This window comes from Talpa occidentalis, unplaced genomic scaffold (genome assembly GCF_014898055.3).
Source record: "Talpa occidentalis isolate TD23 unplaced genomic scaffold, MPIMG_talOcc4v2.1 talOcc4.15, whole genome shotgun sequence".
In the NCBI taxonomy this organism is placed as follows: domain Eukaryota; kingdom Metazoa; phylum Chordata; class Mammalia; order Eulipotyphla; family Talpidae; genus Talpa; species Talpa occidentalis.
The window spans coordinates 53,355,824-53,381,594 of NW_023601543.1; the positions used below are offsets into that span (position 1 = coordinate 53,355,824).

The 25,771-nt window shown below is 41.6% G+C and overlaps 2 protein-coding genes across 3 annotated transcripts in view; one reads left to right on the plus strand and one right to left on the minus strand.

Annotated features, from left to right (window-relative positions):
- Window positions 1-316: 316 nt before the first annotated feature.
- On the minus strand, window positions 317-7,398 carry APEX2 (apurinic/apyrimidinic endodeoxyribonuclease 2). 2 transcript variants are annotated; one of them, XM_037512343.2, is made up of 6 exons: window positions 7,155-7,398; window positions 6,171-6,254; window positions 5,695-5,875; window positions 4,988-5,134; window positions 4,362-4,431; window positions 317-1,923 (listed from the first exon to the last, which is right to left on the minus strand). In XM_037512343.2, the coding sequence occupies exons 1-6, from the start codon at window positions 7,309-7,311 to the stop codon at window positions 1,015-1,017; spliced, it is 1,548 nt and encodes a 515-aa protein (XP_037368240.1). In that variant the 5' UTR covers window positions 7,312-7,398; the 3' UTR covers window positions 317-1,014. The 2 variants fall into 2 exon arrangements, with proteins under 2 accessions (XP_037368240.1, XP_037368241.1); XM_037512344.2 differs by lacking the exon at window positions 6,171-6,254.
- A 2,008-nt stretch (window positions 7,399-9,406) lies between these two features.
- Window positions 9,407-25,771, plus strand: part of PFKFB1 (6-phosphofructo-2-kinase/fructose-2,6-biphosphatase 1) — a 98,361-nt gene continuing 81,996 nt past the window's right edge. Inside the window, exon 1 of the mRNA XM_037513052.1 lies at window positions 9,407-9,774. Within this exon, the coding sequence (XP_037368949.1) occupies window positions 9,747-9,774 (28 nt within the window). The 5' untranslated portion in view covers window positions 9,407-9,746. The remainder of the gene's footprint in view (window positions 9,775-25,771) is intronic.

Here is a 25,771-nt window from a genome sequence, read left to right on the forward strand (position 1 = left end):
ACTCTTAACTGGTAGACCTAGAAAATAGGGCCCACATAGTCTCTGAAGCCCAAAGATGGGGTCATTCTTACCAAACTGCCTAGAGAAGAGGAATGGTTCCCAAACATTTGGAGCTATTTTCTAGTAGAGAGAATGGATGTTCTCCTCAACCCATTATCCTCTTTCCTTCCCATCGCCCCTTATAGTATAGGATATACCAGTCCCCTTTGCTGAGATGAGGTTTAGCTATAACAACTTCTTCAAGACAATGATCTCAACATTTCCAGGTCACATCACACAGAACACACTCGCATAGCACGCTTGGGCGAACTAACTCTACTTGCCTAGAAGGTAATCTTCCCAGACACTTGTGCAATTCCTGGCCTGGAAACTCAATGACATAAGGACCCATTTCTTCTCACATTGTAAGCCATGTATAGCAGCTGCGGGACACGGCAATTGGGAAACCCTGATTTAAGGCCACAAAGTCCACTTGAACTTTCTGCCACACCATACCTACCATTCTTATTGATCCAACCTCAGTAATGCAGGGAACCTATACAACTCAGCAGAGCCCTTTATGGTATATGCCACTCCACTCCCCCCCCTTCTCTGGGAGTTTTATTTCTGTCATACAGGCTGGTGGCAATCCAATTCTGAGATAACATCTCAGACTCAACTCCATGGAGCACATCTAAAAGGTCCACACAACACGGTGAGATAAAACAGAGACAAGTTTTATTTAAGAATAAGCATATTTTCCAACAAGGAAGGAAGGGGTTTAAAAATCACATCTTCCTGGAGTAACCTTCCTGTCAGAAGTGAGACAGTGGCCTGGATCAGTTTTAAGGCACATGAAGCTCTCTAATGAGATGTGTATGAGGAAGAGAAAGGAAAGGACCCTGGAGGAGGGAAAAAGTGAAGGAAAGAAAAGGAAAAGGCCCTGGGGGAGGAGGAGGTAATTTAGGAAGGAGCTCGCCTTAGATCATGTACAGAAGAACTGATCATATCAGATATCCCTAGGTCTAGGTTGGTTCAGCTGGGCCTGCTCCAAAGGAAGAAGTTGCAGCGGGAGGAGGGGTCAGTGGGAGGACCCTGGGGCCTAGCACATATGTAGAAATGGCGGCCCAGGTTGGGCCCTGGCTTCTTTACAGTTCGCATTACACATGGCTCCTTGTGTCCCCCACAGAGGGGCACAGGCAAAGGCCCCCCTAGCACAGATTTCCAGAATGAGGTTTGCACCTCCTTCTCATCTTTGGCTTCTGAATCTGATGCCTTCGTCTGCACCACCACTTTGGCCATTACCTCTTCTGGTGTCTTTGGAGTCACAAAACCATCTAGGTTTGGAAGCTCCAGGTTAGGAAAAGCTTGGGGACAGTTAGAGGATGGTTGAAAGTAGCTCTTCAAGTTTTTTTGGCCTCTGCTGGAGCGAACCTGACTTGGTCGAGGCCTAGTTGAGCGCACACAGGCTTTGCTTTGGTGCTTCTGTACCTGAATTTGATTACCGAGTTGCAGTGCCGACTGCTTATACACAGAATCTTGTTCCAGACGAACAAGGAATTGAAGGATCTTCAGCTGGGTGCCTGCAAACTCAGGGAGAAAGCGGGTGCACAGAGGCGGGCACTGTTTTGCAGGTACAGAGGACACACTCAGGACTGCACCCACAGGACAATGGTCAGAGCCCATCACCTCAGGCAACAGGAAGGAGGCCTGGAAGGTGTCTATGACCAGGTTTTTGTCCCCCAGCACATAGTCAAGCCGGGAGCCATAGTTCAGATGGCGGGCACCAGTGACTGTTGACCAGCAGGTGAAGGCCCTCTCCTGCTTTGGTTGAAAGCAGCGGTAGGTATCAATAAATGGCCCTATGTGGAATCCATCCTGGCACTCCAGGTCACTGAGCAAGCCATCCATCCACTTGCGCCCTGGGTCCTCTTCAAAGCATTCCTGGGGAAGAAGGAAAGGGATAAAGACAGAGGCTGAACTAGATACCTAGAACTGGAAGGGACTTAAACTAACTGCTTCATTTTCCAAAGAACAAGGTCATGCAATCCAGAACTGGCAGAGCTGTGATTCAATTTCCATCCTTACTAATTGAAGAGCCCATGCTTATTTTTCCCTCTACATCAGGCTATATTTGCCTTGCATTGGTCTACAAACATCAAATCTGAAAATCTGCTGTTTGTTTACTCAAAGCAATCCTTATAATAGCTCACCAAAAGAATGAAAAGTGTAAAGTCAAAAGTGGTTGCCTCTAGGAAATAGGACTGGGGTTAGGAGTTGAGAACATTAGCACTATTTGCCTTATCTTGTGTATTGAAAGCCATCACTGATCATCCTACCCTTCTGAACTAGGAGGCTCCAATGATCTATGCCTAAATACTTTTTTTTAACTCAGATTTCCAAATTACCCATCCATGCAATCTACTCCACCCCTCAACCTCCTCATTCAATACGACAAATGCTCAAAGAATATAGATTATGTGCCAGGAATGATGCTAGGGAACCTGATCTCACTCTGGGGTCTAAAGAAGGTCCCTTTCAAAAAGTGATCTGAAGCTGTGATGTGAAGGCTCAGAAGTAATCCAGGCAAAAGGTGTCAAAAATTAAGAACAGCCTGTGTGATTAGTCTGCAAAGGGAAGGGGAAATATACCCAAAAGACTTGAGAGGAGACTAGACTAGGAGTCAGAATACCAGTAGGAATACCATAATCTATGCAATCAAGAGATGATGGTCCCTTTAACTAAGATAGTGCCAAAGGAGATGGAGAAAAATGAAATTAAGAAATGAATTATAGCTAGAAGCAATAGTACTTGCTGAGTAAGTGAATGTGGGAATAGAGGGTAGAGGAGGAGGACAATACTAACACAATTCCCAGGCTTCTGGTTGGAACAACCAAGGGGATGATAGTGCCAATTAGGGAAAAGAAAAAATTAGAAGAGCCAGTCTTGTGGGAAGTGGACATATTCTACCATTTTGGAGAGACTGTGTTTGTCATGTGACCTAGTACCATCAGTCAGTTCTCTTTTCCAGAAAGGAAGAATGTAAAATGCACACTTGAGAGATCTAGGATAATTCTCAACTACAGAGAAAGTATAAAGGTATATGACACATCTCAGGGAACAAAGAATAGACTGATTAAATACTTGATGAGGAATAAGGTACAGTGGAACTGAAGGTTCGCACTTTGTAGTGTTCACACTTTTCCCTTCATTTCACCATCGCCATTATCTCACTTCTGCTCATTTTTTCAGCTGGAAGCCACGTCTACATTTATGTTTCTTACCTGCAAACTAATCAAGGGATCTTCCTACAGCCTCTTCTTTGAGCCAAGCCCAGTTCAACCTCATGATCCCTTCCCTCATGAGGCAAGCTGAGAAGTGGCTTATAGATTCTAGTGCAGTGGTTCACAAACCAGACTATACAATAAAATCAGCTTGGGGGCTTTTGAAACATACTGCAACCCTGGCCTCACACCCAACAGATTCTGATTTAATTGGTCTGAGTAGCACCAAGCTATTGATATTTTTATAAAAGTTCCTTGTCCAATATCAAGTGCGGCGAACCACTGGTCTAGAGGGACTCAGTGACAAAAGGTTCATACTAGAAAGATGAACATGCACACCAATTCAGGGTACAAGAAGCAAAACCAAAATGAGAATAGCTTCTGCAACGGCAGAGAGAAGACAGGCTGGCTGAAGTGGACAGAGTGTGTAGGGGTACTGAGGATAGAAATGGAGACTAGGCACAAACTCAGAAAGAACTTTGTATTTCCAGGCCTAGATGTTTTCTCTCTATCATAGAGGTAACAGGGAGGTATTACAAGGTTCATGAGCAGAAAACATAGTGTATTAGGGAAATGAGCAAGGCAATGTAGAGTTCAAGGCCCCAAAGGATTCCAGCCCTATCGTCTACCTCTCACCTCCCCTCCTGTGATATCCCCTAACAAGAATAGGACTTAAGTTCCACATGCACACCAGGCAAAATTTTTACCCTGTAGTCTCTGCTTATGCTAGAATGCTTTGCTCTCCCCACCCCAAAGTTTTGTCTAGTCATCGTCTAAGATTTAGCCATTTTGATGCTTCCCCTCATGTCCAGGCTGACCCAAGAAGTGCATTTCTTGGGCTTCCCCAGCCTCCTGAACTGCAATCTAAAGATACCATTCTATTATTGCCTGGTCACACAGCCCACCACCACACTGAGAGGTCAAGAGCTGGAACTGACTAGTAACCAAGTACTCAGCACATGGCTTAGGACCAGGCCAAGGACAGGGTTAGTATTGCCTATTGATGAATGAATGATGGAGCCAAAAACCCAGCGTTGGTTGACTGGCTGAATATAACAACAGTCCAGAGTGAGACTGGTGGCCTAGAGGGAGCCTTACCACATTGACTGCATCCCAGTGGTCAATGGGGCGGTGGGCTGTATTCAGGTCACCCAAAATGATCACATGGCTGAAAAACATGATATAAAACAATCAAGAAAGGGACATAGTCCTGGCCCATCGACATTGTTTTGGGTCCAAGAACTCAGGTTACCTCCCACATTGAGGCCACGGTGGGCACCAACAACAACTTATAGCAACCTGCCTCTCCAATTTCGCCATGACTTTGCTGCCTGTTACACCTGACCAACCCAATACTGATCTCCAATGTTCCCTACTTGATATAACTGTCTCACTATCTCTACCTAATGGCATCTTTCTGGTCCTTCAAAAAAATTTAAGCTCAAATACCACTTCCTCTAGGACGCATCCCTTGATTACTTTAATCTACCCTTACTTTCTTTTCCCTAAAGTACCTGGGGATCATAGTGAGCAAAATGAGCCAGAATAGTTCTCAGAGGTATCTGAGTACAAAATCCATACTTGTTTTACTTTACCTGTCCCTCACAGTTCTTATGGATCAGGGCTTATTCATGTGAGGCTGACATCTAAAATCAGGCTGCAAAAGAACTCAGAAGACAAAGATACCACATCCTCCAATGGGAGTTTGCCCAGACTTACAGTACCTGCCAGCTGCCAGGAGGGCTTCTGCTCGGATCTGCAGCAAGCGATAGAAACGCATCTTAAAAGCTAGCCGCTCAGGTTTCCCAGGGTCCACATGGGGACAGTAAACATTGATTAAGGTCAGGGTCTTCTCCTTTCCTTCCTCCGTGCTGCAGAGAAGAAAATCACAAAAGGGGTTATTTTTAAGCCTTTCCTTCTTCCCCACACCAAACAGCTTCCACTTAATGTGTGTGGGACAGAAGTGAAGGAAGGGGTTAGCAAACCATTAATGAACAGGCATGCATAGGACTTGAGGAATGACTATAGCTGAGGCAGGGAGAGGGGCATCTAGTATGACACCCAGGTGATGATACTGCCATTCACAATGATGGGATACCCAGAAAGAGAGCTACTTGGGGCAATGAGATCAGCATTAACTAAGTTGCTTCTGAGGTATTAAGAAAGCTGTGCCTGATGGCCAGCTGCACTTCTCCACTTTCTTACCCACCCACCATGACCGCCTCCACTGTTGAGAAAGGATACTCAATGCTAAGAGAATACCATGATTTTCCCAGGAGCCCACAGTAAGTAGCCCAACAAGGACTAGAATCCAGGAAAGGTAAGTGTGGAGATTTTTCCACAGTGAATGCATATTTATAAGGCAAGACTCAGAATCATGATATTCAGAGTAGAACCTGTAGTGCTGAGTAACAGGGATACGAACTATTACCGGATTTTGTGCTGTGTGAGGAGGGCCCGACCCTCACTATCCAGAGCCCGAAGTTCCTCACGGGAGAACTCATCCATGTTTCCATAGCAACCTATGTAGCCATTCTGAGTGGCAAGTAGGCCACTCAGGCCTTCTTCAGCAGCCACTGGGGTAGCACTGTCCTTACAGAAGGTGGCTACACCTGAAAAAAGACAGGGTAGTCTGAGCAGGCCTGGAAGCCAACAGCCTGTTACACAGCCTGTTGCCCCCACACAGGTCACTTGTTATACAATTTACCACCACACTATCGTGTATCTGAAGTTCAAGAGGATAAATTTATACATTAAAAATTATCCTTCAAATAATGCTATGTAGCTTTAGCTCTATAAAATAGAACAGAACCCCAACTTTATTACTGCCTTCTCATCAACTACTTGAAACTCTTCCCCCCATCTGCCTCCATCACTGATTTAAAATTTACATAAAGCCCCATTTACCAGAATAGCCACTACGGTTGCGGCTGAAGCTGAAATAGGAATTATAGCCCTCAATGATAGCCAGAGGCTCTGTCAGCACATCTCCTGGGGGGGGGGGCGGAAAAAGATGTAAGTTATGTCATGACATAATGACCCAGTACACACAAACACCTGGGATTACAGTTGTAAATTAATTCCTTGCACACATCAGAGCCACAGTTGTGAGGGAAATTAGAGGAGTTAGAAAGGTGGGCTAGGGAGGAAATGAATATCTGAATCAGAAAAAGGGGAAAACTATAGACTGGGAGGTGGGGAATTAGGTGGGGAGAGGCTGGGTGACTTGATTAGAGGGATCTGGGGTGGGAAATAGGACAGAGGAAATTAAAAGATGGAGGGAAATGTGGTTAGGGTATTTCAAAGAAGGTTGGGTGGGAGAGTAATCAGGAAACTGAGATGGAGATAGGTAAGAAGAAGTAAGGAGGGCTAAGCTTGATGTAGGACATGAGGTAGGACTGACAGGCTCTGAGCTGGGGAGAGTGATAGGGATAAAAGATAAGGGGAACTGAGGATGTGAGATGGAGGTATAAAAAGGAGGAAATTTTAGGAAGTCTGAGCTTGGGGCAAAGATGGGGTGAGAATCAGGGATCTAAGTTGGGGACCAGAAAAGGGGAGTTGGAGGGTCTGACTTGGGAATAGACACTGGTGTAAGAGGAAGAAATTTAGGGGATGGAGCTGGGGCGGGAGAATGAGTGGGAATTTGAGAATATGAGCAAGGATAGGGGGTGCAAGGGGAAGGGTAAGGTTCTGCTGAGGAAAGGAGATTAAGAGTGGGATTAGGAAATGTAGTTGGAGTGAGAAACAGGGGTTTAAGGGAGAGACATTTAGAATTTTAAACGAGCCTAAAAGGAGGACTTCAAGGATAGAGAAATGGGGAATTGAAATGAGAAGGAGCAAAGTTACGGGAAATGATAAGTATGGCAATGTCTTGGATTCTTGAGAACTCACTAGTCACTTTGGTCTCCTGGAGGCAGACGATGTCACCATCCAGCTTGTCCAAAATGCGCCCCATATCTCCGGAGGTACAGTTGCTGGGTTCCTCTTTCACCAACCCTTGCAGGGGGCTCCGGATCCCATTGACGTTCCAGCTAACCACTCGCAACATTCTCTGGTAGAGAATTAGAAGGCCTTCCAGGCCCGCGCCAAACCTAGGTGCACCGAATTGTTGGTCTAACGCGTCACCAGGCCCGACCCCCCGAGCGCATTTGCGCAGGCGTTCTTCTAGAGTGTGCCACGCACGGGTCAAGCCCACGTAGGGCGGGACTTCAAGGCCTAGTTTCTCATTGGCGGAAGGAGCGGAAGCAGAAGGGGTGTGGTGTGACAGCCTAACAGTACTTATGGCTGTGGGCGGTGGCAGGTCTCTGGTTGGGCTCCTGCACCTCCCTCTGCACACTGGCTCACGTGCAGGAGTCTGACTGCGTTTTTGTACAGCTCAAAAGTCCCCTTGGTGCTTACGATTATTTACAAATGGGATTTCACTTTGTAAGCCTTCAGTGAAAAGTGCGGCCCCGAGGCCCCGCCCCCAGTGGGACAAACCCCTTCCCCCAAGTGGCGCGGAAGGCTGCCGCTGCTGCACTGGCACCCCGGGAGTAGCAGATGTAAGTGTGCCCCGGAGGATGTGAGGTCGAGCTAAAGGATCTTCGGGCTGGAAGAGGAAGCGATAAGAAGCACGCTAGTGCAGTAAGATTTAGGACAGGGACTCGTGCTTTACTGGGGGTTGGGGGCGAAGGGAGGGAGGGCGTAGACTGTTTCAAGCCTGCCCTCCAGCCATTATTTGTCTTGGGTCTTACCACGCAGCTAAGGACTTTGCCTGGCATACTGTCTTTTGGCTTCATTTCTCAGATGACTAAAGTTGAGACCCAGAGAATTTAAGTTCCAGAGCAACACTGTCTCCCAGTGTAACCCGTGGCTCTTCCATATGCTCTATGTCATTCTCAGGACAACCATGTATGGAACATTAAGGCTAAGTAAGAGCTTGAGTGAATTCACCGGGATCTCAGATATGGTAGAGCCAGGATTCAAACTTTATCCTAATCAGTTCAAGGAATACTTTGTTGAGTAAGTCTTTTCCAACCACACACTTACCCAGGTAGATAGTTTCCTCTGAGCCCCCACAGCACTTATCACAATGCATAGCTACGATTGATTTTAATTTCTGCTACTGGAATTCCCATAACTTGAGAGCAATTAACATGTTGACTCATCTTGTTAGCCCGGTTACCCAACAGAGAACACAGCACGGATTAGGGGTCAATACATATTTGTTGAATGAATGAACAAAGGAAAATAGCAAGAACACCTACAGGTTAATAACTTTATTTTGAGAACACACAGACACACACAAATAATAGACATGCTCAATGTCCAGAGAAGAGCATAACTTGTTATCGTTATGTTCCTTATTCAAATAACAGCATAATTATTTCTTCCTAGTGTTCCACAGCCTTAGAGCCATCATTCTCAATATCCACAAAAAAAAAAAAAAGACCAAATGAATCGCTTTTCCTCCTGGAAAACTTAAGGTGATCTTCCAGTAGTTGCCATCAGAAAATAGCTGTGCAATTAAAATGATAGTGACACCAGTGAGGGCTGTTAATTTAGCCCTTGAACCACCACAAGTTCTTGTCCCACGAAGTCGTAAAAATGAATTTGCAGATGTTTTAGATAAGTAAGCAAAGAGAAGCAAACTTTATACAAGAAAGTAAGAAAATGCTTATTTAGAGGAAAAAGAACAAAAGCAACAAAAGCAAAGACTCCAAGGCGCCCTATTTTGTGATTGACTCTTCCTCCTAGTGGCTATCCTCCTATGGGCAGATGTGCCCATTTTCCAGTCTCTTATCTTAGAGTTTCTCTTTTTACCTCCCCTGTCCGTGGTCTCCTAAAATTTACTGTCCCAATTAGCCTCACATTTTAGCCTTAAAATTTTGTGCCCTCATTAGCCCTCCTGACTTTCTCTGCCATTATCTCAGAGGCCTCCCTTAACTCTCCCAAAGTCCCTGCCTGCACTGTCCCTAAAGCTGCCTACTTAACCCTTACTTGCCCTGGGACTTAGTAGTGTTTTGAGCTCTTTCATACTTTGATGGTTATTGGCTCAGAATTGAGTCCCAGGAGTGGAATAATTAGGACAAAAGAAATGAACATTTTTATTGCTTTTGCTTCTTATTGCCAAATTACTTTCCAGTAAGGGATTGTACCCATTTACACCAAAAATTAACCTGAAATTCAGCCTCAAGGAAATCCAGTTTCCATTGCTGGTTTTAATTTACTTTTTCTGTGGTGGTTTGTTAATAATAGTTCTGACCTTTAGGGCAAGGTGAACACATGGTTGGCCTGAAGAGAAAAGGCTCTGTGTGGCTCAGGAACTTCTTTGGCAAGTACAACAGCTGATGTTTCAACAGAGCACACTTCCCTTTTTACCAAGGGTACTTTCCCAGTCTTCCCAGGGAACCAAGAAGGCCTCCAGGCTCCCTCTTTAAGGCCACCCACTGGCCTTGCTTTGGGGCTCTAAATACAAGAGACCTGCAAGTTGGATAATTAGCAATGGAAGATAAAACCTCTAGGAGAACAGGTAGGTGAAACAAGAGGAAAAAAGATGGGAGTTACACAAGTCCAAATCCATTCTTCTGGCTCTGAAAAGTTTTGTTTGTGTTTTGATTTTTGCATAGGTGGTCATGTGAAGTGTGCTTTAAAGGCTGTGGAAGAGTTGGGGAAAAGATGATATCTAATTCGATCTATCAATCATCAGTCATCCATTCTAACTTGTCTTCATGGGACACTGACCCAAAGGGGATTCCCCAATACTTTTAGAAACCTAACTTGGTCTACTCAGTCAGTTTAAAATGAACTGCTGGATATTATATATTTTACCTCCCCACTGGTGTATGAAGTAGATCTGGTTTGCTGTAGCACTTTGAAAAAACTGAAGAACCTTTTTAACTTCTCTGGGTTTCAATAGTTCCTTTACTAAAGTGGAAATTGTAGTCATTAGCCTACTTTGCTCAGAGCTGTCTGAAGGTAAAGAGGGATTGGAGGACAAAACCAAGGCTCTTTGAAGGTGTTTCTTGATGTCCATGCTCTGTCTGATATTAAGAGATCCTGCTTTTTCTGTAGCTTCCACAGGCAACACCACCCACAATCCCCCAGTTTCTCTTTTCCCTGAGTGAATATGATTGCTAGAGAGCCAGCCACGCACAGAACTCAGCTTGGTGAGTGTTGGCCCCAGGCATCAGGCTGAAAATAGTGGGGGTATGATGGACCAGGACAATGCCAAAGAAGAAAATGGACTCTAGGCTGCTGCCAAAGAAGATCTAATACTTATATATAGGCACCTGGCCTATAAGCATGTAGGTAATGTCTTCTCTGCACACTAGCCCCCAACAAATACATTAACACTCACACACTCCAAAAAGTACCAATAGGCAAACCCCATTTGTGACTTTGTTACCCATTAGTACTGACTTGATAATCCTTTTAATGGAATTTTCTTCTATGTCACTATATATCCTTCTAGTACTTTGGGAGGGTGGTCAGGATCTGCAGGCCTCAGAAAGTCACACTGTGTGTTTTTCCTCCCTAGAGATAACCCCATTTTAAATTTTCAGCTCAGCTGTTAGTTATGAGTGAGTCTCTAAAAGTGAGTAAATCCTTTTTTTGCAACCTTTTTTAAATCCTTTGGTTGCAAAAAACTGGACCTTTTCAGGAAGGAGTTCATTTCTTTATTCTGTTCCACCCCATTGAAGGTTGAAAAATTTTCTAACTTCCACCTCTTACTTCAGATCAAGTTAGTCCCTACACAGTTCCCCACATAGCTCTGTCAAAACATTTACCTTGTTGAGCTTTGATTATTTGTCCATATAGTCCTATCATACAGGGCAGAGAGATGTAGCTTATACAAACAATCATTGAACAAGTATCTCCTCTGTGCCAGGGCCTGAGCTAAACACATGAAAATACAAATCAGAGATAACTGAGATCCAGTCTAGTGCCCATTCTCAAAGAGCTCACAGTGAAGTGGGAAAGTAGACCAATAAAGTCCTGGTGGATACTTGCTCAGTAGACAGACAGGAACACATAGGCGCTCTGAGAACCAAAGATAAAAACTCCCCTAAGGATACAGGCTTCCCAGAAGAGGTGAACTTTGAACCAGGCCTGGATGAGTAAGTTAGATTTCACTGACAATAGAAGGAAAGAGAAGGCATTCCAGACTAAGCAAAGGCAGAGTAGCAAAACAAAACAAAACAAAAACAAAAACAAAAACAAAAAAAAAAAAAAACAACTACAAATGTAGTGTATTTTTGGGACCAGTGAGTCAGTGCAGTTTTAGCATGGCGGGTCTCTCCAGAGTGACAAGGCCAGAGTGGTATGTCAGGCCTTAACTGAGACAATCCAAGCTGATATTTTCCAAGAAACATGTTTGATTCTCCTGTTTGGGGGATCAAATAGGTAACAATGATAAAAACACCTATACCCACACAGCCTTAATTTGCATTTTTCAGCTTGGACCCTAAGTTTACCCTTTCAGACCTTGCCAAAAGCCTGCTAGCCACCTGTCTCAGATTTCTTGCTGCTAAAATTATCTTCCTGCCTCTTGGCAGGGTCATGAGGACAAAACTAAACATAGAAGTGTTCATGTAACTGGCTTGATTACCTTGAACAAGCCAGTCCTCAGTTTCCCTGTGAAGCTAGTGAGGATGTTTATAAGAAGCAAATAAAATAAGGAATGTATCACTGCTTTGTGGACCATGGAAAGCATACACATAAAGAGTTGTTATTAAAGATTATTAGCATTAGGAGAGTGATGCCCATTATGAGACTTACTAGGATTAAGAGAGTTATATCTTCCAAAGTGTTGTTCTGAGAATTTAAAGGCTTTGGGCAAATGTGGAAGACCACATTCTTAAATCAAGACAGAATGATCAATTAACTAAAGAAAAGCCCTGGGCCAGGAGAAACAAGGTCCCAGCACTCTTCTGTCTTGGTCACTGATTGCTACAGAACTTTAGGAAAATATGCCCTATGCCCTCTCATAAGCCTGTTTTTATATCTGAGAGTATTGACTAAAATGATTCCTAGGGGGCTTCTGTATCACAAAACAAAAAAAGTAAAAGTAAATACATTTCTAATGATTGAAAGAAGCTCTTTATTATTTACGTTAATGCCTTGTCATATTTCAAGTTTCCTATATTGAATGTTTCCCGTGAGCTTGAAAATACATTACAAGTTGCAGATTAGCTGATTGATCATTTACTTCACAAGGGGAATCACACTGTTAGATAACATATATTGCAAATATCCCAGATTGAGATATATATATATATATATATATATATATATATTAACACATTAAATCTTAAACAACCATATGGAAGTAAGTACTCTTATTTCCACATTCCAGATGAAAAAATAGAGGCACTAAAAGCTAAGTCTGCCCAGGGTTTCATAGCTAGGGGCAGAGATGGGATTCCACTCAGCCAATATGTCTTCAGAGCCCATCACTCTTAACATCTGTAATCCACTATCTCAGTAGATTAATTTAGATGGGTAACTCTGAAATGTATTGAAAGTTTGGTATGATTTATACACAATAACTGAAAGGACTCTAACCCTTGTGTAGACTAGGATTCTGAGAATGTATTTTATGGAACTTCTTAAGAGGCAATGTAGAGCTGAGATCTTTGAAGAGAGGGGATTGGAGGTTTCTATCCCCAAGAGATTGCCCCTGTATAGCCCAGCTCAGTGGGAGACAGTTGAACTTCCTCATAGTCAATCACTGGAGGTTCATCAGGTGGGTCTAAAGGTTGCAAAAGAATGAAGTAAGAGTACTCTTGCACATCTTCCAGATAAGCTGTGCCATTAGATGAGTTCTACACATAAGTGTCTCAAAACAACCAAGTGGAGGGGGAAAGGTAAAGTGGAGACATCTGGGTGGGATGGCTCTGGGTTAAGGATTTGTCTACTTTGAGGTCACTGGTCCCTGCTCCGCACACTGTACCTGCTGCAGCCTCCACCCTGAGCCTCCATCCCCTTGGCTTGGTATGAAAAACTTTAGACAGGTTCTGATCATGATGCCTTTCTCCTTAGGGCAGCCAGTTGCACCTAGGAGCCATGAGGGCAGTACTTACCATCTCTTCCCCAAGCAGTGGCTACATTCTCTCCTCACCTGACTGTGTCAGGCTTACTCTGATTTGTTTTTCCTTGGCTGGAGAGAGCACAGAGATGATCAGATAGTGTCCATCTTTCCAAGAGTATTCAAAGCAGCACATTTAAGAAGGAGAGTCCCTTCGGTAGGAAAGGGAGCAGAATTCAGGAGAAGATAAACATTACAACGCCATTGAGAGGAGGGAGCAGATGGGCAATGAAGACAGTTCAGGCATCCAGTTCAGGCATTTGATCCCTAGCTCAAAACTGCATTTTTCAGTAGGCACTTTTTGTCTTTGCACTTGGGAACCCAGCATTTCTGATTGGATCTCTGTTTTTGTTTTGGAACTTGACATTTTGATTGGTCTTATTTTTTTATTTCACAGCAGCAAATGTTGCTAAGACCTGCCTCCATCACCTTTGCCTTCCCACTCCACACAGAATATAACCACGTGATCATTGGTCTTCTATTTGCATAGTCTACTGGTCCTGTCTTCATTGGAGGGAAGTGACTGACCAGACCTGGGCTGTCTTGCTGGCTGTCCTCCTTTCTGGGCACTAATTTTTATCTCCTATGTACACAGCTCTTGGAGTTCAGAGGCCCCTGTTGACCTCTGCCCAACCTCTGCCTCTCTGTACCCAAGCCCCCACTGGTACATACAAGAGCAGAGGTAGGCAAGGACTGGGAAAGAGGAGAGGGGGCTAGAGAGAGACTGCCAGAGGGCTCAGAAACTCAGTGTACCTCCCTGTACAGCAACAAAAAAAAAGACAGCTAGTAAAACAGGAAGTGAGGGCTGCTACCTTGTGGACATAGATGTCATTAGCTGCAATGCCTATGATGTCTCAAGAGATGGGAGAGCTCACCCAAAGCAGGTTGCAGAAGATCTGGATTCCACACAGCAGCAGCAGCAGCAGGCTGCAACGGAGGAGGGGCTGTAAGTGGGGTTTGTTTCTGTGGTCTTCAAGGCGGTGGTTGTAAAGTGGGTGTAGAAGAGCAAAATACTTGCACCCATTCACCTTCACTGCAACCTGAATGTTGAAATAGATGAGCAACTGGATGAAATAGCAGTAGGATTATAAAAGGTGAGGTCAGAAATGGTAGAGAAACAGAGAAAGACAGAAAAAAGATGAAAACAGAGTGAGGATTAGGTAAACACATCTTAAGCAGAGGGATTGTTTTTAATAGAATTTTTCCTTCTTATTTAGCACTTATTTAGAATGCTTTTTGTTTAAAATTTGACTTTTCCAGTTTGCAACTATTTAGTGCTAGCCTAGAATGTTTCATGTTGTTGACTTCTTTCAGTGAAGTATCTAGAAACTGGTCCTGTTTGATAATGCTTGGGTGAAATAAGGTGATAGTTTCTGGCATCACTTCTCAGTGGACAGATGCTGGGAACACACAGTACCAGATCATTGAGTGAGTTTTGATCCTCCTCTCGCTTAAACCTCTTCTAATAAATCTAACCCTGAGTGGATTGGGAAAAATCGGGTATCCTGTCTCCTACATTGCCTTCTTGGCATGCGGGGACACTTTTGCTGCTCTGGGGATTTGAGGGAGAAAACAGTGTATCAGGGACAGTCTGCTGGTATAATGTTCACTTTGAAAATTTAAGAAACAGCAGGGGCAAAGAAAAAGCAAACAAAACCTGCAAATATTTTTTTAACTGTAGTTTGCCATTTCTTATAGATAACAGAGAGCAGCTGTGGACCAAGTTGCTTCTAGCCCAAGGTTATGGCCTGGGAAACCATAAGGTAGGAGAAGATAAGACAGCTGTGGACTGTGGCACCCAGACATTTCAAGGACCAAGTGATCAAACTTCTATACCAATGCTAGAGGAGGTGCTAATGCTGCACCTCAGAAATAGTAGAGGTGAAGAAGAGGAGGAGGTAGTTGCTTAGAGGATACAGGAAAATGTAGGATGTTAAATATAGTGTGTACAATGTAGGTTGTGGTTGGATGAAGAAGGGGGTAAGAGTAGTCTCCCATTCTTCCTCTTTCTCTCTACTGCCAGGATCACTCACTCATCTGGAGATCTAGAAACCTGAATAAGAATAAGAATTACATCCCATCCCCACCTATCCAGCTACTCTTGATCTTTCCCAAGAGACTATTGGGTTTATCTGTCAAGCAAGTAAGTCACTATCTGCATGTCAGCTTCAAGACTTAGGACCCTAAATAGCCTCTGTCACATAGAAGGTACAAAATAAATATGTGCTCATTTTATTTCTGAGTCTCTCCAGTTAGCTGTAACACAGGATTAATACCTACCTCCCCAAATTGTTGAACTGGTTCAATGTTTCAAAGTTTCTGTAACCAGACTGCCTAGGTTTGAGTCACAGCTCTGCTATCTCATGCTTCTGTCACCTTACACAAGTCCTTAACCTCTCTGTTTCCATCTCCCCATCTATAAAAAGAAGTTAATAATGTTGTGAAGATTAGATAGCTAAAGCACATAAAATGTTTAAAAGAGTGTCTAAAACATAGCAAACATTCAGTAAATGTTAAACATGATTTAAACAAGAAGATGGGTGTGTGTACTTACTGCTCATAATATCCCCAGCATCAGGCCCAATGACTGGTATGTACATAGCAGATTTTTAGTAAATGATCACATTGTAAGTCTTCCACTCTTCCATTCATTATTACCAAGCAAGAGACTCTGTACAAGATAGACTGATTAGACTGAATTATGTCACATCACAAACACAATAAATGTAGATAGTGGTTGTCAAGTTCTACCCCGGGCAATGTCTGCCTCACTTCCCTTGATAGGGAGGATGAGCTGTTTTCCCCAGAAAGATCTGAATTACCATTTGTTTGGAGCATTCTCTCTCTAGGAAACCTGCCTGGACCACAATGGATTTTGGAGGAAGGGAGGCACACAATTGCATAATGAGGTTGTTCTGAGGATTAAATATAGCAATATGTGTAAAATGATTGAACAGCTGTGTATATTCATTTGTGATTTATTTTTCTCTTCAACATAATATTTTACCAACCATCTATATTATTGTTGAGTGCAATTGTGACTTGTTTATCTCCTTGCTTTGAAATATTCTATTTTGCAAATATCCCATGATTTATTTATCCATCATATTGTTCATAAGCATTTAGGTAGTTTCTAGTTTTGTTAAGAACAATATCAAAATGAAAAGTCTTGTCCCCATAAATCTTGGAATCAGCTTTTCAAGTTACACACACACACACACTGACACAGACAGACACAAAATTTGGGATTAATTGGAATTATATTCAATCTGTGGAGGAAAGTTAATATCTTTTTTTTCCATTGATATCTTTTTATTTTGCTTTATTTTTAAACAATATTTGCTTCCCCCCACCCACTCAGGTTGGGTCCCCCTACAATTTCTTTCCCCAAGTCACCCATGCACAATCACCACAGTCCCCTGTCCTCCCTCCCTCCCTCTGATCTCTCTCCCTCCTCCTCCCCTGCAGTATGTCTCTTATTTATAATTGTCCGTTTTTGCTTTGTTGTGTTTTGTACTGTTATTATTTTTTTTTTACACTGATGTCTTATTTGGTTCCCCTATATTCCGTATAAGTGAAACCATCCAATATTTTTATTTTTCCTTCTGGCTTAATTCACTGAGCATAATTCCTTCTAGTTCCATCCACATTGCTGTGAATGGCATGAGTTTATCTTTTTTGTTTGCTGGATAATATTCCATTGTGTATAAATACCACATCTTCTTGATCCAGTCATCTATTTTTGGGCATTTGGGTTGTTTCTAGGTTTTACCTATTGTAGATAGTGCTGCAATAAACATAGGGGTACAGGTGTTCTTTTGAATCAATGTTTTTGTGTCCTTTGGGTAGATCCCTCGTAGTGGAATTGCCGGGTCATATGGTAGCTCCATTTTTAGTAGACTGAGGAACCTCCAGACAGCTTTCCATAGTGGTTTGACCAGTTTGTACTCCCACCAGCTATGTAGGAGAGTTCCTTTTTCAACACATCCTTTCAAACATTTGTTGTTGCTTGTTTTTTTTTTTTTTTTTTTTTTTTGATATGTGCCATTCTTACTGGTGTCAGGTCATATCTCAATGTAGTTTTGATTTGCATTTCCCTGATTATAAGGAATGTTAAGCATTTTTTCATATGCCTGTTGGCCATTTGCATTTCCTCTTTGGAGAAACGTCTTTTGAGTTCTTCTGCCCATTTCTTGACTGGATTGTTTATTTTGTTTTTGTTGAACCATGTGAGTTCTTTGTATATCTTTGTGATCAGTCCTTTATCGGTTGAATGGAGTGCAAAGATTTTTTTCCCAATCAGTGGGGTGTCTCTCTGTTTTGATTACTGTCTCTTTTGCTGTATGGAAGATTTTCAGTTTGATGTAATCCCAGGTGTTTGTCTTTGCCTTCACTCTCACTGCTTTGGGTGATGAGTCTTTGAAGATGTTTCTGATAGGTATGTCTTGTAGTATTTTACCTATATTTTCTTCTATATATTTTATGGTTTCAGGCCTTATGTCCGGTTCTTTTATCCATTTTGAGTTGATTTTTGTGCATGGTGAGAGGCAGTGGTCTAGTTTCGCTTTTTTGCATGTGGAGGTCCAGTTTTCCCAACACCATTTATTGAAAAAACTGTCTGTGTTCCATTGATTTTCTTTGCTCCTTTGTCAAAGATTAGTAGTTCATATAAGTGTGGCTTTATTTATGGGCTCTCTATTCAGTTCCATTGGTCTGTGTGTCTGTTTTTGTTCCAATACCAAACTGTTTTAATTATTATGGCTTTGTAGTATAGCTTGAAGTTTGGAAGTGTGATATCTCCTTTCTCCTTTGTTTCATCTGTAGGGCTTTGGCTATTCGTGGTTTTTTGTGGTTCCATATGAATTTCATCAATATTTGTTCTATTTCTTTGAAGAATGTCATTGAGATTTTTATTGGAATAGCATTGAATCTGTATATTGCTTTGGGGAGGATGGACATTTTAATAACGTTAATTCTTCCAATCCATGAGCAGGGGATATATTTCCATTTCTTTGTGTCTTCTTCAATTTCTTTTAACAGTGTTTTATAATTTTCTTTGTATAGGTCTTTCACCTCTTTTGTTAAGTTTATTTTTTGTTTCAATTATGAAAGGTGTGGTTTTCTTGATTTCTTCTTCTTCAGATTGATTGTGTATAGGAAGGCTACTGATTTTTGAGTGTTGATTTTGTATCCTGCTACTTTACTGAACTGGTTGATTATTTTGAGTAGTTTTTCTGTGGAGTTTTTAGGGTTCTCTATGTATATTATCATATTGTCTGCAAATAGTGATAGTTTTACTTCTTCTTTCCCTGTTTAGATTCCTTGTATGTCTTTCTCTTGTCTTATTGCCCTAGTTAGGACTTCCAGTGTTATACTGAAGAGCAGTGGTGAGAGAGGACAACCTTGTCTTGTTCCTGATCATAAAGAAAAGGCCTTCAGCTTTTTGCCATTGAGAATAATGTTGGCAGTGGGTTTGTTGTATATGGCTTTTTATCATGTTAAGGTATGTTCCTTCTATCCCAAGAATTTCAAGGACCTGCATCATAAATGGATGTTGGACTTTGTCAAATGCTTTCTCAGCATCTATTGATATGATCATATGGTTTTTATTTTTTTGTTGTTGTTGTTGATGTGTTGGATTACACTAATGGATTTTCGTATGTTGAACCATCCTTGTGCCCCTGGGATGAATCAAACTTGATCATGGTGTACTATCCCTTTGATGCATTGTTGGATACTGTTGGCAAGAATTTTGTTGAGAATTTCTACATCAGTGTTCATTAGGCAGATTGGCCTGCAATTTACGTTTTTTGTGCTGTCTTTGTTGTGTTTTGATATTAGTGTAATGTTGGCTTCGTAGAACGTGTTTGGTAGTATTCCTTCTTTTTCAATTTTTTGAAAGAGTTTGTGTAGAATAGGCACTAATTCACTGCTGAACATTCGGTAGAATTCATTTCTAAAGCCGTCTGGACCTGGGCTTTTGTTTTTGGGGAGTGCTTTGATTACTGCCTCAATTTCGCTGCTTGTAATTGGTCTGTTTAGTTGTTCTATTTCTTCTTTGTCCAGCTTTGGATGATTGTAATGTTCTAGGAATTTGTCCATTAATCATATTACTCTATGATTATCTTTTGATTTCTACTGAGTCCGTTGTGATTTCTCCTCTTTCATTTATAATCCTATTTATAGGTGTTTTCTCCCATTTTTTCTTTGTGAGCCTGGCTAGAGCTTTGTCTATTTTGTTTACTTTTTCAAAGAACCAAATTTTGGTTTCATTGATCTTTTGGATTGTTTTTTCATTTCTAATTCATTTATTTCTGCTCTGATTTTTATTATTATCCTTTCTTCTACTGGCTTTAGGATTTTTTTGTTGTTCTTTTTCTAGCTCTTTGAGGTGTGATATTCGGTTGTTTGTTTGAGTACTTTCTTGGTTATTGATGTGAGCCTGTATTGCTGTATATTTTCCTCTGATTACTGTTTTTGCTGCATCCCATATATTCTGGAAAGTGGTGTTCTCCTTGTCATTCAACTCAAAGTATTTTTTAATTTCTTCTTTGATCCCATCATTAGTCCAGTGGTCTTCCAGTAGTGTGGATTTCAATCTCCATGAAGTGGGGGGGTTCCCTGTTTTCTTTTCATGATTTATTTCTGGCTTGATGCCTTTGTGATTGGAGAAGATAGTTGGAATGATTTTGATCTTCAGATATCTGTTGATGTTTGTCTTGTGGCCCAGTATGTGATCGATTCTGGAGAATGATCCTTGCATGCTTGAGAAAAATGTGTACTTGGATTTGTTTGGGTGCAGTGTCCTATAGATGTCTGTTAAGTCCATGAGTTCTTTGTCTTCATTTAGGGCTCTAGTGTCTTTGTTCATATTTTGTCTCATTGATCTGTCCATTGGTGAGTGTGGGGTTTTGAAGTCTCCCACTATATATGTATTTTCTTTAATGTCTGCTTTCAGAGCTGATAATAATTGTCTAAAATATTTTAGTGCCCCTTCATTTGGTGAGTATATGTTGATGAGTGTTATATCTCCCTGATGTATTTTCCCCTTAATCATAATGTAGTGTCCATCTATGTCTCTTTTTACTTTTTTTATTTTGAAGTCTATTTCATCTGATGTAAGTATGGCTGTTCCTGCCTTCTTTTTTGGTCCATTTGCTTGTAGGATTGTTTTCCAACCTTTTACTTTTAGTCTATGTTTATCTTTTGTGGTTAAATGTGTTTCCTGGATACAGCAGAAGGTTGGATTTTGTTTTTTAATCCAGGCTGCTACTCTGTGTCTTTTTATCCACGAGTTAATCCATTTGCATTTAGAGTTGATATGTTGTCATCTGTATTTGCCATTTTGTTTGTCTTTTTTGTGATTTTATTCCTTGCTTTATTCAGTTCTACTTGTTCATTCCTCTGTTGGTTTTGTCTTTAGTAATTCCTGTAGAATTTTTTGGAGTGGGGGTTTAGTTGTAAAGAATTTCTGGAGTTTCTATTTGTCTGAGAAGGTCCATATATTTTCTTTGTAGAGGGAGGAGAGCTTTGCAGGGTAAAGTATTCTTGGTTGACATTTGCTGTGTTGAAGTTTGCTGATTATGTTACTCCATTCTCTTCTTGCCCATAATGTTTCTTCAGAGAAGTCTGAAGTTAACCTGTTTGGATTTCCCTTATAAGTCATCTGTTTCTTCCCCCTTGCCATTTTTATTATTTTTTCCTTGTCTTAGACTCTTGCAAGTTTTACTATTATGTCTCTTGCTGTAGTTTTCTTTTCATTGTGGTAATTGGGAATTCTCTGCTTCTTGTATGTGTATATTCATCTCCTTTTTCATGCTTGGGAAGTTTTCTTCAATTATCTCCTTGAATGATTTCTCAGTTCCTTTGTCTCTCTCCTCACCTCCTGGAATCCCTGTAACTCTTACATTTCCTCTTCATGGAGTCTGATAATTGTCTAAGAATATCCTCATACTGCTTCATTTGCACTTCTCTCTCCTTTTCTCTTTTGGCTCTTTTTATTTCTGTATCTTCGATAGTACTGATCCATTCTTCCAGTTCATCAATTATCTTTTCATTGATTTTCCTAGAGTTCTTTATCTCCTCTAGTAATCTTTTAATCACCTGCATGTCTTTCCTTTCTTAAGGTCTCACTTTCATTCTTCAGTTCAGTGATTATTTGTCTCAAATCATTTTTTTCCTTTTTTGTTTTCTTTCTGCCTTGTAATCATGATGATCATTAATTCTCTATCTGATAGGCCAAGAAGCTCTTCTATGTCATTGTTGAGCTCTGATGACTGTATTTCCTTTTGTAGTGTGTCCTTATCCTGAGGGCTTGCTTGGTTGTTTATATTTTTTCTTCTCCCTCTTGTTTTCTTTCTAATTAGTTCTATGCTTTGCGTCGTTGTGCCACTGATGTTGGTGGGCATCTCTCTGGAGTGCTCCCTTTAGGGGTGTCGGAAACTGTTTGCCAGACTGAGATCAGCACTGGTAGGCCAAAACTCCACCAGGGTGTTGATGCTGTGTTGCTGGGCATTTTCCCTTACAGTTCCCTCCCTCTGTATTTACTCAGTTCCAACAGGGAATCAGTGATTTTGTTCTGGTCACGAGATGGCGCCATACATCTGTACTTCTTGACCTGTGCTTTTTCCCAGTGGTTCTCTAAGAAACTAGGGGAAGGGGGCAGAGGGGAGCTCTTATTCACAGGGGCTCTTATTCAAGCTGGGTGCTGTGTCTGTCCCGTGTTCACCTGGTGCTGTGCCCACAGCTGTATGGATCCCGCACCCTGAATTCTACACTCTAGGTCTCAGTTCCAGGGCTATCAGAAACAAAATGTTGGCCGTCACCCTGTGCAGTGCCCACTGCTATGGCACATCCCATGCCCCAGAACTTGTGCCTCGCTCTCAGTTCCAGAATGGGATCTTGCTCCATGCCTTATTTCCCTTCTTACCCCATTTGCGTGGTCCACCCTCTCTCAGAGCCTGAAGTTGTTTTGGGGTTCCCTGGTTTCCAACTATCAGGATGTTGGTGATTTTTTTTCTGGTCGCTATGTGGCGCCAGAGATCTCTCCTAATGTCCTTCCAGAGCTGTTTTTTCACCCTGTGGGTCCAGGGAACAGAATGGGAGTGGCATGGAGCGCCTCAACAGCATGGGGTGCTGTGTCTCCCTGTGCCCCACAGTCGTGGGGATCCCACGCCCCTAATTTCATGTCCCGGTACTCAGTTCCGAAGCCCTCAAATACAGGACGCAGGCTGTAGCCCATTTCAGTGTCCACAGAAATGGGGCCTTTTGCACCCTGCTCCCATGTCAGGGCACCTGATTTCTGATTACTCAGTGAGGGACATTCAGCTCAGTAATGGCTCCCGCCTGTCTCCACACAAACTTAGGTCGAGGGCGCAGGGACCTGGGCAGCCTCGACCTGCGTATGCTTTTTGAGCACACTGCTTTTCTGCACAAGCTTACTGGCTGGCCATGGGCTATTTGTAGATCTCCAGGGAGTCCTTATCTTCCTCTAATGGCACTCAGAGCCTTTTTCCCACCTCCATGGTGATTCCTGCATGGTTCTCCACAGTTTCTGTTAGCAGGGAGCAGTGCCTGAAATAGTTCCTTTCTACTCAGTGTCCCATTTAATCTGTAGTTTATTCTTGGTGGTTGTTATTTTTTTTTTTCCTCCTTTCTGTTGGTCAGAGAGTGCGTGGTGGGGGAGGGTACCAGGGTTCTGAGCTTTCCTCTCTTCTTGTCCTCTTTTATGGAAACTTTCCTCTTCGGGCAGTTTGCCAGAGTCACCCATTTATCCTTCCTGTCCCAGTTCTCGCAGGGACTTGCTGCTTTTCTTCCCTATTAACTTTTTTTTGATTGCTGATTAATATTCCATTGTGTATATGTACCACATCTTCTTGATCCAGTCATCTCTTCTTGGGCATTTGTTTTGTTTCCATAGCTTAGCTATTGTAAATAGTGCTGCTATAAACATAGGGGTGCAGGTGTTCTTTGGAATTAATGTTTCTGTGTCCTTTGGGTAAATACCTAGGAGTGGAATTGCTAGATCATATGGAAGCTCTATCTTTAGTAGGTCTAGAAATCTCCACACAGCTCTCCATAGTGGTTGGACCAGTTTGCACTCCCAACAGCAGTGCAGGAGAGTTCCTTTTTCTCCACATCCTAGCCAACATTTGTTGTTGAGGGCCTCCCTGGTGGAGCAGGTTGAGAGCTGGGGCTGGGTTGCGAAGCTGCCCAGCACCGGTTCGCCCCGGCTGCTCCCCGGCCACTGGAGGAGGGTCCCACATGGCCCGCAGACCACTCCTGACGCCCGCTGCTCCCCTCAGCAGTGTACTTTGGTCCTTCTGCCTGCTCTGCTCCCCACTCTGGCTCTGGTGAATTCTCTCACCCTCCCTCGCTTCTGACTGTACACAGTGCATGTATAAATAAAACAAAACAAACAAACAAACAAACAAACAAATAAATAAATAAAAATACATGCCTCTTTAAAAAAAAAAAGAAAAACAAATTTGTTGTTGCTAATTTTTTTAATATGTGCCATTCTCACTGGTGTAAGATGGTATCTCATTGTAGTTTTGATTTGCATTTCCCTGATTACAAGTGATGTTGAACATTTTTTCATATGACTGTTGTCCATTTGCATTTCCTCTTTGGAGAAGTTTCTTTTTAGCTCTTCTGCCCATTTTTTTTTAAAGATTTATTCATTTATTTATACAAGCACTGGATACAGTCAGAAGTGCAGGAGGGTGAGAGAATTCACCAGAGCCAGAGCGGGGAGCAGAGCAGGCAGAGTGATGAAATACACTGCTGAGGGGAGCAGTGGGCATGACAGGAGAGGTCTGTCGCGCCATGTGGGACCCTCACTGGCGGCTGGGATTGAACCGGCACTGCAGAGGCTACAGGTAGCTTCGCAGCCCAGCAGCCCAGCGCTCAACCGCTGCGCCACCGGGGGAGGCCCTCTTCTGCCCATTTTTTGACTGGATTATTTTGTTTTCCTATTAACTTTTTTTTTTTTTTGGGAGGACTTACTCACAGCATTTCCCCACTGCCATGTTGTCCACTCCACTTATCAGATAATTCAGAATGCCCAGAGTTAATATCTTTATTGATATTGAGTCTTCTATAAAACATGGTATATCTCCCCATCTGTTTATACTTTTTTTCAAGTTATTTGAGTGAAATCTTAGAATTTAAAGGGCTTGCACATCATTTTAAAAATTTTTTGGCTTATTTTTATTGCTACTGTAAATAGTGATTTTTGAGAAAATTATATAGCAGTTTATTTCATATGTATACAAATATAATTGTAGAATATTTTTTTGTAGATTTCATTTATAACTAGAAAATGTGATAAACTTTATTAATTGTGATCATTTGTATGTAGATGCAAGTTTTCTTTTCCTCTTTCTCTTATTTTACTGCATGGATAGGACTCCTATCTCCAATACACATACACTATTTACAATACAATGTTGAATAGAAACGTTAATATATGCATTCTTTTGTTGTTCCTAATTTTAGAAGCAATGCTTTTAAAGTTTCTCCATTGAGTTAATTTACTGTACTTTGTTTTTTCATAGAGACCATTAAGCTGATGAGGGAAGTTCCAGTTTATTCTGTTTAGGAATGACTTTTTTTTTAATGAGTAGATGTTAAATTTTATTAAATGTGTTTTCTGTGTCCACTAAGGACATATATTGATTTTCTATTTTAATTTGTTAATGTAAATTACATTAAAGATTTTTCTTGTGTGAACTAATCTCACAGTCCTAGGATAAATACAAACTGCTGGATTTAATTGATTAATATTTTGTTTAGGAATTTGGTATTTTGTTAATAAATAAGGTTGGCATGTAATTTTTCCATTCTCATGTTTCGCTGTTCAATTTTGGTGTCATAAAATGAGGAGAGAACTATTTACTTTCATTCTATTTTCTGGCAGAGGTTGTTCAAGGAACTATCTGTTCCTTAAATATTTGACACAACATCCGGATTACAACATCTGGACCTGGTGTGTTCTTTGTAAAAAAAATTTTTGACTGATAATGACCTTTAAATAGCTATAGAATCATCCCAGTTTGCTACTTATACTTTGGCTTTGTTATTGTTTTTTGATGAATTTTTCTATTTCACATCATTTTCAAACTTATTTGCATAAACTCTTATCACTGTTGCCTAGGCAGTTATATTCTCTTTTGTTCTAATATTGTTTATGTGCACTTTCTCTTTTTGTCCTCTTGACCAGTCTTGCCAGAAGTATGTCACTTTTACAAGCCTTTTTAAATAATATCAATGTTTTGACTTTTTGATTCTTTCTATTATACCTTTGTTTTCTTGAGTATTTATATCTTTTATTTCTTTTATTTTCTTTGTATTCATTCTGTTGTTCTTTTCATCTTCTAGATGTGGATGCTCAACTTATTAATTTTTGGATTCCTTAGTTTTGATTATATGCATCTAA

Coding starts and splice junctions, on each gene's coding strand:
- APEX2 (XM_037512343.2), bottom strand. CDS start 7,311: ATGTTGCGAGTGGTTAGCTGGAACGTCAATGGGATCCGGAGCCCCCTG. Junction 5,135..5,694: donor CTCACACAGCACAAAATCCG/GTAATAGTTCGT, acceptor TCTTCTCTGCAG/CACGGAGGAAGGAAAGGAGA. Junction 4,432..4,987: donor GCCCTCCTGGCAGCTGGCAG/GTACTGTAAGTC, acceptor CATGTTTTTCAG/CCATGTGATCATTTTGGGTG.